The following is a 12429-nucleotide window of genomic DNA, read 5'->3' on the forward strand; positions in this document are numbered from 1 at the left end:
TGCAGAGTGGAAGGGCCTCGGCCACAGCCCTTCCTGTGACCTGAACGGCCGGCTGTCTGGGACGGGTCCTTATCACGTGTGAGATACGCAGCGGTTGTGGATTGAGGCAGAGCGCGGCTGATTGATTTAAAAAGCAGTGATCACCACAACCAGTCAATTCAAATGAGGACAAAATGTGGCTTTGTGGGAAAAGTGGCTTCTAATAATCTATCAGTGAATGTTTATTCCCATGCTAATTAACCCACATCAGAGGATTTGCTCTGTGATGTTAGATACTGTAAACATGTTCCTTAAATTGCGTCTCAATCTGCTGCTGATCTGAAGATGCACATGTCAGCGGCGGATCACGTTTTTTCTTTTAATCGCGTCTAGGAAAGTGTCGCTTCCACGGCAGAAGCGCGTGATTGGTTTGGATCGGAGTCTGTGCACGGGGCGTGTCCGCGTCTGGGAATCAAGGGGGTGAGGTGTTCTCACAGCGGAGCGCGGGGTTGAGGGCCGGAGGCTGCCGGGACATCACCGCGACACGCGCGGTGGCCGTGCAACGAGTCGAGTCAAAACACTGATCTACGCGCGTGCGCGTGCACCCACTGAGGTAACTGTACACGCATGTGCACAGTGGCGAGAAATCCTAGATGAAAAATATACGATAAGACGTATACACATAAATAATGCTTATGAACTCATAGACTCACAGATGATCTATTTACTTCGTGGGTACAGATATTGTCAACAGTGGAGAGTGACGTGGTGAGTCTAGACGCGTTCAGCAGAGAGTCCGATTACTCACACGACCGCATCGGCCGCTTGTGTCACCGCCACCAACCGAGAGCGTCTCCGCGGGTGGAGCGCCTTTACTGTGAAAGAACAACGGGCGGGTTTCATCCTCTGACTCGGTTGGGACATCGCATTTACGGGATGCGGTGGGTTCTGGCTAGTGGGTGGGTCAGACGGAACCTGATGCCAACTTTAGGACTTCCACACGCAGGGTTTGCGCGTCGCTCGCACCTGATCGTGTTTTGGGACGGCTCAGGTGTGTCACGTAGTGGTGATGTAACAGGTGATTTAGAGTCGGGGTGATTCATATTTGGGATGGATGGAGCAGTAAAAGATGAGGATCCCCACCGCGAAAGCATTAAACGCCACAGATGTAACATATCACAACACTTGATGGGTTTGTTTGTGGTTGTACTCTTCATCTGCGTGATTCATTATAACACAATAAAACCAAACGCTTCCTAAACTAGAAGCCCCCCTCTCTGTATTTATTAGAGTCCTCTTTTCAATTTATCGCCTTCAACGTTTAATGCGAGCGCCGTCGTTTCTTGCTCAATCGCCGCTCACAGACAAGGTGGCACCGACCGAGCGGACAAAGACGCGCACAAATCCCTTAATGCCAGCAGAATGAGCGCATCTTTGTGCGCGCGCGCGCTGAATGGGGCCCCGGCGATTTGAATGTGTCGGTTTAGACATACGACAGCGGCGCGGCTCTTTTCTTCGGAGGCAAACAAAAGAAAAACGGATGTGTTCGCAGGTGCCTGGCTGCAGGCGGCACCCCCCCCCCCCCCCCTCCATCCCCGTCAGACCTGTAGAACAGGCTCCCGCTCTTATCTGGTCCCACGAGCGGTTCGTCCGGGCAGGCGACGCCACCAAGGCGCGGCCTCGTGGGAGTCCGTGAACGCAACTAACGTTCGCGTGAGCTCACGCGGTCACATTTGAAACCGGGGAAAAAGGGGCCGTCACGGCCCCGAGGCCTCGGGAGGATCATCCGCACATGTGCTGCAGCGGAGGAAAACAATACAAATACACGAATCCAGTGCTGCTAAGAAAAAGACAACCTTTTTTTTCCTCTAAGTCTTTGCTTTTGATTTGCTCATCAGTGTCGCACGGTTGCCAGAAATTAATGACCCACAACCACAGGAGAAATTAATCCTATAAACCAGTTTCCGACGAAGTGCAGCAGTTGCATCATTTAAATAATTGATGGCAAAGATTTGCTCCGAACCCAAAAGAAGAAAGAAGACACTTTATGGAGAGGGGTCGGACATTTTCAAAAGGCGGGAAAGGTCACGGGCTTCGTACAAAGCAGCTGCGGTGAGTCAGGGGATCTTGTTGCTAAGCACCCGAGTGTCCGGACAGGTTGTGATGCGAGCACGCCACGCAGACGGCTCAGCACTGTTAAACGTGAATAGATTTGTGTTGTGCTCATTTGCATATCTGTCAAGATTTCAGTTGGAGCAAATAAATGAAGTCAAAACAAAAAACGTAAGGATGAAATCGTAGAGATTAGTTCGCGGGGAACCGTGAGCGTGTACAGGTGGTCAAACTCGAGCGAGGGAGTTTTAAAAATTCAAATTCAAACCGACATCAGGTCACGGGCGCGTGCACGCGCTCGTGCGGAGCGGACGCGGTCCCACGTTTCAAACAGTACGATGACGCGTTGGTTCCTCCGCGCCTGTCGGCCAAAACAATGCGACGCAGAGGCTCTAACAACACGTAACGGAGAACAACGTGCCTTCGTGTATGATTTCATCTCGTGAACTCATATCTTTTTTCACCTCTACTGTTTGTGCAGTAACACTATTACCACACATAAGCTACAAAAGGAGCTCATTTTGCCTTTACTTTATTTGTTTTCCTACAAAAGCCTGTTTAAAGTGAATTATAACCCAGTCCTCATGTGTGAGGTAAACACTCAGCTGCTGGTAGCAGAGCTCAGCTAAAGGCCGGACAGCGTGACTCAGTGGGAAGGTGACAAAACGCATTAACAGCATCACTACAGCTGACTAATTAACACTTCATTGTAATGTATGACATAGGAAGGAAAATTATTATTGTTGGACGTGTGTGTGTGTGTGTGTGTGTGTGTGTGTGTGTGTGTGTGTGTGTGTGTGTGTGTGTGTGCGTGTGTCTGTGTCTGTGTGTATGTGTGTGTCTGTGTGCGTGTGTGTCTGTGTGTGTGTGTGTGTCTGTGCGTGCGTGCGTGCGTGTGTGTGTGTCTGTGCGTGCATGCGTACGTGCATGTGTGCGTGTGTGTCTGTGTGTGTGTGTCTGTACGTGCGTGCGTGTTTGTGTGTGTGTGTGTGTGTGTGTCTGTGCGTGCGTGCGTGTGTGTGTGTCTGTGCGTGCATGCGTACGTGCATGTGTGTGTGTGTGTCTGTGTGCATGCGTGCGTGTGTGTTTGTGCTCTGCAGGTGGTGGAGGACCACCTCCCCGTCCCAGAGGGGCTCCAATTCCTCCGTTCCTACTAAACCGCGAGGTTGTTCCGCCCAAAACGCTGCAGCCACCATTTACAACAGGGAAGTGAGTTACATAAAGCGTCCGCTTAATGAAAACCAGCAGCGAGAGAGAGATGGAGTTTTAAAAGCGTCATATATCCACAATAGCGATACCACAAAATTGTGAGCAGGGGTAATTAAGAGTCCACGGCTCTGGCTGAGGAAAGCCTTGCTGTGCGTCCCCTGCCAAGCCCCCACCCCACCCGTGATTTACACTCAGGGGGGCTGCTTGTTTATGAGCTCTAATCAGCAGCCCTGAGGTGTTACTCCTGGTCATTCCCAGGTTTTCTCCCGGCCCGATTCCTAACTGCTTCACACCTCCAGGAGGGACCATTATCCTGTCACAGGGCCAATCTTCACAGCAGCGCAATGCTTCGCCCTGTGAAAATCACACCCTTCTGCTTCTTCGGCTTGTTTTGTTGGCCTGTGGAGCGCGGAGTTCACACACAGGTCTGAGTGGAAGCTGCAGATGGTCATTGGGAATTAGAATAGGTGGAAAATCAAGGCCTGGAGGGGAAACGGGCTGGGTGGTGACGAAAACAAAGCCTGCGAACTTTAAACTCTGGAAAATTGTGACCCATTTAGTGTCCAGTCATATGGTTCTAATACATTTTTAGAACAAAAACGTTTTATCATCTACAGTGATGCAGGAACGCTTATGAACATTTTATAATCTGGTCTGGAAGCTTCTGCTGTGTTTAAAGTTTATTGTGACATTTACATAAGTTGGTTGCAGCACTGGTTGACAAAACTTTGACACAAATCATTAAAAGGGAATAAATTTTCCAATGAAATAAATCAAGAAACACATGTATTTATTGTCTCTTTGGGTTAATTGAGTTTCCTTTGAATAGTATGAGAACCAACAGAGATCAGATCACTTTTTTGTAACTTTATTTTGAGAAGGAAATTTGTTCGGGGCTCTGAAGCTAAATGTGTTAGCATCTTTTCTCTGCAACTACACCCAGTCTGACAACTGATCCTACTTGCACAGTCACTGCAATCTGAACTGCAAGTTAACCTTGAGTAACCTCCCTGAAAACAGGTCTGGAAATATCATCAGTTAAATGTGAGATGGAAGACAAAGGTGAAAACGTGATGGACTGATTGTAAGAAATGAAGGTGCAGTTATGAGGAAGTGAAAATATATTTGTGGAAGAAGGTGTGGGATGTTTACTTACATAAATGCACTGCACATCAAACACATCTGACACAACATACTTATATCCCAATAACACAAACTGAACCCACCTGTTGGTTTAAGTGTTGATACAGGTGTAGCATGGGGAAATTTTAATGTTGGCCAGGACTGATTACAGCCTGCTGTGTGTGTCTGCCCATCCTGATGTGTTCGTCACAAAATTTAAACAGAATAAATATAGAATAAACGAATTTCTAACACAAATATAACTGTGAGCAAATATAACTGTGAGCAAATATAAAATAAATTGTATGTACATCTGAACTGTTTTTATTCATACATTTACAAATAACTTTAAACAAGTAACTGTAGTGCTGCCCCCTTCTGGAAAAGGTAAGTAATGGTAAAATCACAAATATGGGTAAATGTATGTTTATTCCAAAAATGTATAATTATTTAATACCTAATTCACCTAATAACCTAATAAAACCTAATTTAAAACGTAGGTATAATATGCATACACTGTCACAGTCACAATTAAATGTAAATTACAAGTTAGAAGTATTGCTACTTAAATTGTCTGGCTTCATGTTGGCTTCAAGTAATTTAGGATAAGTAGAGGTTAGAGTCACATCACATACATGTACTCATACAAATGAGAAAATACATATAAAAATACATTAAAACTAATAGAAATGTTATTATTACTACAAAAGTGCCTGCGTCTCATCAGCACTTTGAAAGTATCTCCTGGCAGCTTTTGTAAACCTTCACCAAGCAGTTCAATCGTGGCTTGGAACTCTGAAAAAGAAAGACAGTGTGTTCAGTGTGAATCAAAAAAGAACTGGTAAATTGTCTTTTGAGAAATACACACACTTCGCTCTCACCTGAAACAATGGCACAACATTTGACACTGCGTTAGGTTCTGTAGGATCCTTCAGCAGTACACAAAGGTAGTAGATGATCTGATTCTGAAATAAGAGTATAAACACAAATTGTAGCATTGATAAAAACAACTAATAACGTTACTGTTACACAACTGCCAGAGGAATAAACAACTACATTCATTCACCATGTATATAGCTTCATTGATGACGATATCCTTGATCTTGGTCATCTCAATAAACGAGGTGGTCTCGCGGCCTGAGGCATAGCTGGAAGAAACCTGAATGCCCAAGGACCCGATGACCAGCAGGGACTCGTGGTCCACTTTCACAAAGTGGATGTGAAGCATCATGCCAGCCAGGGTGATGAGTATGGCACTAGACAGGACGGCCGTGTTCTGCAACAGAGCAAAACTGCATCTAGATGCTTTGTAAACACTAGAACTAGCTCGCAAACAAGTAATCTGGTATTAAAACATCATTACTTTAAAGCTGTTGTTTTAAGTAATGCCACACTCATATAAATATAGCCTCAATGTTTAGGAAGTACTGTTTGGACCACAGGACTTCCAAGATGTTGTCATACCTCTGTGAAGAAGAACACGACATATGCTAAAAGCCACACACAGCAGGTGTACACCATCACTTTGCCGATGGACACTTTGGGGGAGCTTACAGTGAACTCCCTGCAAATGCTGGAGTGACTCTGACAGTCCAGGGCCAGGGCTTTGCCGTAAATATCACTGTACGCTTCATCCTCCATTGTGAACCCGAGTAAGACAACAAAAACAAAATCACAGCGAGCTAGCTTAGCCGACAGCGAGGTTGGTTAGCGCCGTTTGTTGGTTGCCTGCTACAGGCGGACACAGTCAGCAGCACGTTAACACACGCAGCGGCGCTGCTCCAGCGAGATCATTCATAGACGAAGGCTCGCTTGTCATTGGTAAACACAAACGAGAAATTACAGTAAACTAAATTTTAATAGCGGCATCCCATAAACAAGAGCAAACTGGTCGGCGTCACGATCGAGCGTCACTTTTGTGGCGTTCGTTTTTAACACCAGAGTATCCTGACGAAATGTGGGTCAAGTAAAAGTATTATCAAATAGAAAAAAAGAAACCGGTAGCTCGTGGTAAAGCCAAAGAACCAGAATTAGAAAACAATCAGGATTGAACCCCATTCACGAAGTTGTTGATATCAGTGCGGCATCTAGTGAAATTATCTCCGTCCACCTACGTTCAAACTACGGTGTACGAAGGTAAGTATAATAGCATACTTTCAAGCAGCTGGACAGTGCAAAGCATTATGGGCAACGGTTAGTGTATATAATTTATTTAATTTGTTTATTGCTATCCTAAAACTACACGAGGAACAACTGAAAGTATAGAAATTTGTACATGTCGTAAAACGTTGACAGTCAAAAAAGAATACATTTCACATCACAATTTAGCCCTATGTAAATCTTTTTGTCCTTCATTACCCAAAATGCATTGTGTGTGGCTTTTGACCTCTGGGTAAAAACAAGCCGATCAGCTGGCGTAAAAGCAACAACAACATCCTCAGAGGTCTGAAAGTAAAGGCTAAACCCGTTAACTTTCTCGCCAGCGTTGGTTATAAGAGGCAGAGGGTGGTAGAATGTTGGACTGTAGACGTCGCCTGGTTTAAATTGTGTTTACTTCAGGGAGCTGTTCAGTTAGCGAGTCAGTCGTCGTCTGTCGGACTGGTAGCCGCAGCTACTGTAGGTTGGTCTGTTGAAATAAGCGTTGTTTGCTTCTTCAGAAGCAGATCTCTGTTTTTAAATTATTAGCTAATGTTTGTTTAACACTGCGTTTCATTGAGTAATTAATGGGAGTGATGACGAGCATACAGAGCTGCCTTTAAATAGCAACTTAGCATCGTCAGCAGAGCTGAAACACTCCTAAAAAAGACTAGAGATGCAGGGCAGCTAATGCTAGCTAGCAGATTGATGTGCCACATCATAAAATAACTATACATGTTTACTAATAGTAAACAGTACGAAGTTGTTTAGCTGGAAAGTTATATAGTAAAATTGAACAGTATTTGATTTGATTTTGATTTCTTAGATGAGTTAAGAAAAACTGATGACTTGTGTCATAACTTTTTGTGCACTAGCAATTTTTGATGTTTACATTAGGACATAAAGTCATAGTTTTTCCTCAGCAACAACAAAAGTATCCTCCTTAACTTGTCAGTTTTGATATGAGTGGTCAAGGTCCAGTTGTAGATAAAGGAATGAACACCATCTTGGTCTGTCAGGAGAGCTACTCTTGTGGAGGTTCAGATGAGGCTGCATTTGAATGTGATGAGTGTGGTAGCTTGCAATGCACCCGCTGTGAACTTGAGCTCCATCGCCAGGAGCGCATGAGGAATCACGACCGGGTTCGAATTGTACCGGGTCACGTTCCTTTCTGCGACTCGTGTAAAGGTGACAGCAGCTGCTCTGTCAGCGGCGGACGGCTCAGAGCGGTGGTCCGCTGCCAGGGTTGTAAGATCAACTTGTGTTCGGACTGCCAGAAGCGCACCCACAGTGGAGCCAACAAAAGGAAGCACCCTCTGATGCTTTATCCTCCTGCCAATGCTTCCCAGGATAACAGTGTGTCTTCTGGGGACTCTGCAATGGAGATTTTCAGAGCCAAACTGGAGAAGGTGTGCAGCTTCCTTTTGGTGGACGAGAAGGAGGAAATGCAGGTAAAAGCTTACAAACACAGTTTAAACTCTGAATAGCACTCCAATCATGTGATGTTATGTGGACGTGGCTGATGTTGTGTGGACTTCTAGATAAAAAGCGAGGAGGAGTTTGTCAGCAGACTGGACTGCAGGCCCGATCAGCTCCTTAAGGTGGTGTCCGTCTTTGGAAACACTGGAGAGGGGAAGTCCCACACCTTAAACCATACTTTCTTCCTTGGGAGAGAAGTGTTCAAAACATCACCAACCCAGGAGTCTTGCACTGTGGGTGTTTGGGCAGCTATGGATCCTTTGCACTGTGTAGTAGTCATTGACACAGAGGGATTACTTGGTGCTGGTGAGTGGAAAACGAAATGCTAAACGTCACAAAACATACAAAAGAGGACAATGGTTGTTTTTCATAATTAATCCCTTTCTTACTCTCTATTCACTGGTTATCAGGAGCTAACCAGGGTCAGCGAACACGGCTGCTCCTAAAAGTCCTAGCCATCTCTGATGTTGTCATCTACCGAACCCATGCTGACCGACTCCACGATGATCTCTTTAAGTTTCTTGGTGATGCATCAGAAGCCTACATGAAACATTTTACTAAGGAATTAAAAGCCACAACCACCCGCTGTGGCCTGGATGTCCCATTGTCTACCCTTGGCCCTGCAGTGATCATCTTCCATGAGACCGTCCACACCAAGCTCCTAGGATCAGGTACATCAAATTTGTTAACTTTCCTTATTTAATTTGTATTTTACTTTTAGGGTGATTGCAAAAGTCTTTTACAGGTAAAGTTACACTTCATCTTAGTTGGTCTTCAATTCGTCTCCATATTTAGATAAACCATCTGAATCGGCGGAGCGTCTGCTCCAAGAGCGATTCAGGAAACTGGGTATATTTCCTGACGCATTCAGCTCCATCCAGTACCGTGGAACTCGGACCTACAACCCGCCCACTGACTTCAGTGGCCTTCTGCGTAGCCTGGAGCAACAGTTGGACAACAACACCACACGTTCACCACGTTCAGCTAGTGTCATATACAAGGCTCTTCAGGTAAAGTTTATATGACAGCAGCAATTTTGCATTTCTTATTTAAATTTGTAAAGACGAAATGATCTACTGAAACACATTACACTCATTAAGCACTCTTCCCATCCTTCCATTTTTTTTGCTCTTCAGGCCCTTAGTGAGCGTTTCAGTGGGGAGATTCCAGACGAGCACATGACCAGTAACTCATTTTTTCCAGATGAATACTTTACCTGCTCTAGCATCTGTCTCAGTTGTGGGTATGTTCCTACACCCCCTCAGATGTTATTGTTGCCCTTTCAGGTTTGCATGTCACTTGTTCATCACCCCCTTAGTTTTGTGATTTTAATAATTCTTTTTGTTGGTGTAATATTTTTTTTAGTTCGGGCTGTAAGAAAAGCATGAATCACCTAAAGGAAGGACTTGACCACGAAGCCAAACATCGGTGCCGCTACTCGGCACAGTATGACAACCGAATCTACACTTGCAAGGCAATTCCAAACCCTCTATGCCAGCCATGCAAATGTTTAAGTACATATCTGGAGAGATTCTGAGTGTCTGTGTTCAACTGCTCAGGCCTGCTATGAAGGAGGGAAGGAGGTAGTAGTTGTTCCCAAAACGACAGCCTCGTCTGACTCACCATGGTTTGGCCTGGCCATCTATGCTTGGTCTGGGTGAGTCCAGCTGCCACAGAACGTTTGACAGATAATAAGACATGGCCTTCTTCTAACATAACAGTTAGTGTAAACCATGCAATATAATCAAATGTTTACATCGAGACTGGTACTAAAATGTTTTTGTGTTTGTCCAGGTATGTGATTGAGTGTCCCAACTGTGCAGTAATCTACAGAAGCAGACAATACTGGTATGGAAACCAGGACCCAGTTGAAACAGTGGTTAGAACAGAGATCCAGCACATCTGGCCTGGGGTAAGACAGAACTTCTTCAACGCAGTCAGCTACTATATAAACTTATATCTGATCTTCTCTTTGTGACTTCTTTTCAGTCTGATGGTTTTCTGAAAGATAACAACAATGCTGCTCAGAGGTTGCTGGATGGAGTCAAATACATTTCTCAGTCAGTGTCTGAACTCAGCGTCAAGCCTGCCAAAGCAATCACATCCTGGCTTACTGACCAGATTGCCCCCGCCTACTGGAAACCCAACTCCCTTATCCTGGTAGATATTAGAAATAACAATGGCACTTCATCGTGGCTAAAAACAGTGTATTCCATTGCAAAATAAACTTACAATGTAGTAAAATACCAAGAATGAAGTAATTTAAATGCCAACTGGCAGCGTGAAACATCGTCCTTCTTGTGTGTGGTGTAGAAATGCCATAAATGCGGAGAAGAGTTCCAGCCAAACGACGCAAAGCACCACTGTCGTGCTTGTGGAGATGGTTTTTGCGATTCCTGCTCCTCAAAAACCAGACCGGTCCCAGAGAGGGGCTGGGGCCTCGATCCCGTCAGAGTCTGCGACGCATGCTTCCATAACAGGGAAATCCCAACTGGTATGAAAATTCAGTTAAACACAGCTGTGGACTGCGTTTGGGGGACGCTGATGCACATTTTTCTGGATGTAATTTATAACTGTCATTAAAATGTGACATATGTGGTGCATGTTTTCCTGTTGTAGAGCTGCTGGACGCTGCCTTGGAGGAGGAGGGAGGGACTTTAATAGCCAGAAAGGTTGGGGAGGCAGTTCAAAACACTTTAGGGGCTGTAGTTGGTGCCATTGATATACCTCTTGGTAAGTATTAGAGGTGTCTATGTTATCACTACAATAAATCTTGCTAAATCTAACATATTAGTGGCATTTTGGCCATTTCAATAGCCACTCAGGGTGTTTTAAGTATATTTATAAGCCGTATTATTGTGTTGTGCATTCAGGTCTAGTGAAAGATGCAGCGCGTCCGACCTACTGGGTCCCAGATCAGGACATCCACTCCTGCTGTGAGTGTCAGAGGGAGTTCACGCCGCGTCTGTCCATCCACCACTGTCGTTCCTGTGGCCAGGGAGTATGTGACGACTGCTCCCAGGAGCGACGCCCCGTGCCCTCCCGTGGCTGGGATCACGCGGTGAGGGTCTGCAACGGCTGCAATCAGAAACCTGGAGACCTCTAGCGGGACAAGAAGCGCCAACAAAGTCTTCAGACTGTCAGATTTGTTGTTGTTAGCGGCATTTCTTGGGCGTGAGGCTGGCTGGATTGTCTGTTATTACACTGTCCTCATGTCACTCAATCCCTGAATGCTATCTTGCTGTAATATGCCTGTACTTGCACACTGTGACGAATACCAGTCAGTGTGGGACTTGAATACGGACAGATCAGTGGGACGATCTGAGTGATCTAGTACATAATGCTTGCTTATCACTAAGTTCAGGTTATTTCCCACACAACTTGTAGACCTTTTCAAGTTTCTACCCACACATGACACCCTTCTGTCTTTTAAAAACCCTCCCAGTGTGATATACTAGTAATATTAGCCTCACCTTTGAAGTCTGGGGCAACAGAAAACACATAATGTATAACTGAACATCATAAACTGATTTCAGGTGAAGACTTTTATTCTAACATTGTAAGTGCAGTAGCCCTGGATATAATGTTAAGGAGTAGCTTTAGAAGAAAAGATAACTAGTTCTTATCCTTTTCAGACCTACTAGCTTTAGCGCCCTGTCACTCTTTGACTTCAATAATCAGAAGCCATGGATGTTGTGCAGCACCAAGTTGCATTACAACATAGTTACTTAATAAGTAAGTATTAATAAGAATTTACGTAACCCTTTAAACCTTTGGATCCTAATGGTTTGTGCATTTGAACTGGCTGGTGATAAGAGCCTTAATCAAATCTGTCAACAGTGGTTATTTGAATTTTACATAGAGTATAAGTGTATAGGAAATATGTTTTCTTTAATAGGGACATTTTTAACAGCTGTTTTTAAAATATCAGGACTACTGCCAGTTATAAAGACAAATCTGACTGCAGTGGGAAGACAAATAGAAATGGCTTTGCTAGCGTGGCTGGCTCCCAGTAGCAAACTGGTCCATGACAGACTTCATCTTACTGAGGCTGGTTCCTCTAAACAGGAGACGCAAAGAAAGTCCTTCTCTCCGCTGACTCAGGCTGTGTGGCTTGTTGGGAGACGGGACTGACACCAAAAAAAGCAGTGTATGATGTCAGGTTTTCTACCAAACACCTAATTCATGACATCTGACTGTACTGGAGGAAATCCTTTTTTAAGTAAACGACTAGGAGAGTTTGTTCGTTAATGATGTCAACAGAGAGCTTAAATAGAAGACTGACTTGAATCAAACTATTGTCATCTCGGAGATGAAGGATGGTAAAATACAAGTATCATCTTTATGTTCATGTATGCTCATAAGTACACAATAAATTACAGAAACTGACAC

At 44.6% G+C, this 12429-nt stretch overlaps 2 protein-coding genes across 3 annotated transcripts; one reads left to right on the plus strand and one right to left on the minus strand.

Moving 5' to 3' along the window:
- Positions 1 to 4832: 4832 nt before the first annotated feature.
- pigh (phosphatidylinositol glycan anchor biosynthesis, class H) lies at positions 4833 to 6527 on the minus strand. The gene is made up of 4 exons (XM_029141229.2): positions 5887 to 6527; positions 5489 to 5698; positions 5304 to 5387; positions 4833 to 5217 (listed from the first exon to the last, which is right to left on the minus strand). The coding sequence occupies exons 1-4, from the start codon at positions 6061 to 6063 to the stop codon at positions 5146 to 5148; spliced, it is 543 nt and encodes a 180-aa protein (XP_028997062.1). The 5' UTR covers positions 6064 to 6527; the 3' UTR covers positions 4833 to 5145.
- A 267-nt stretch (positions 6528 to 6794) lies between these two features.
- On the plus strand, positions 6795 to 12426 carry zfyve1 (zinc finger, FYVE domain containing 1). 2 transcript variants are annotated; one of them, XM_029141225.3, is made up of 13 exons: positions 6812 to 6865; positions 7908 to 8009; positions 8100 to 8343; positions 8448 to 8708; positions 8833 to 9047; positions 9174 to 9280; positions 9403 to 9511; positions 9597 to 9694; positions 9832 to 9949; positions 10027 to 10197; positions 10351 to 10531; positions 10657 to 10770; positions 10911 to 12426. In XM_029141225.3, exons 2-13 carry the CDS (start codon positions 7938 to 7940, stop codon positions 11141 to 11143), a joined length of 1923 nt encoding a protein of 640 aa, XP_028997058.1. In that variant the 5' UTR covers positions 6812 to 6865; positions 7908 to 7937; the 3' UTR covers positions 11144 to 12426. The 2 variants fall into 2 exon arrangements, with proteins under 2 accessions (XP_028997056.1, XP_028997058.1); XM_029141223.3 differs by having other exon boundaries at positions 6795 to 8009.
- Positions 12427 to 12429: the final 3 nt, after the last annotated feature.

This window comes from Betta splendens, chromosome 24 (assembly GCF_900634795.4).
Source record: "Betta splendens chromosome 24, fBetSpl5.4, whole genome shotgun sequence".
NCBI lineage: Eukaryota > Metazoa > Chordata > Actinopteri > Anabantiformes > Osphronemidae > Betta > Betta splendens.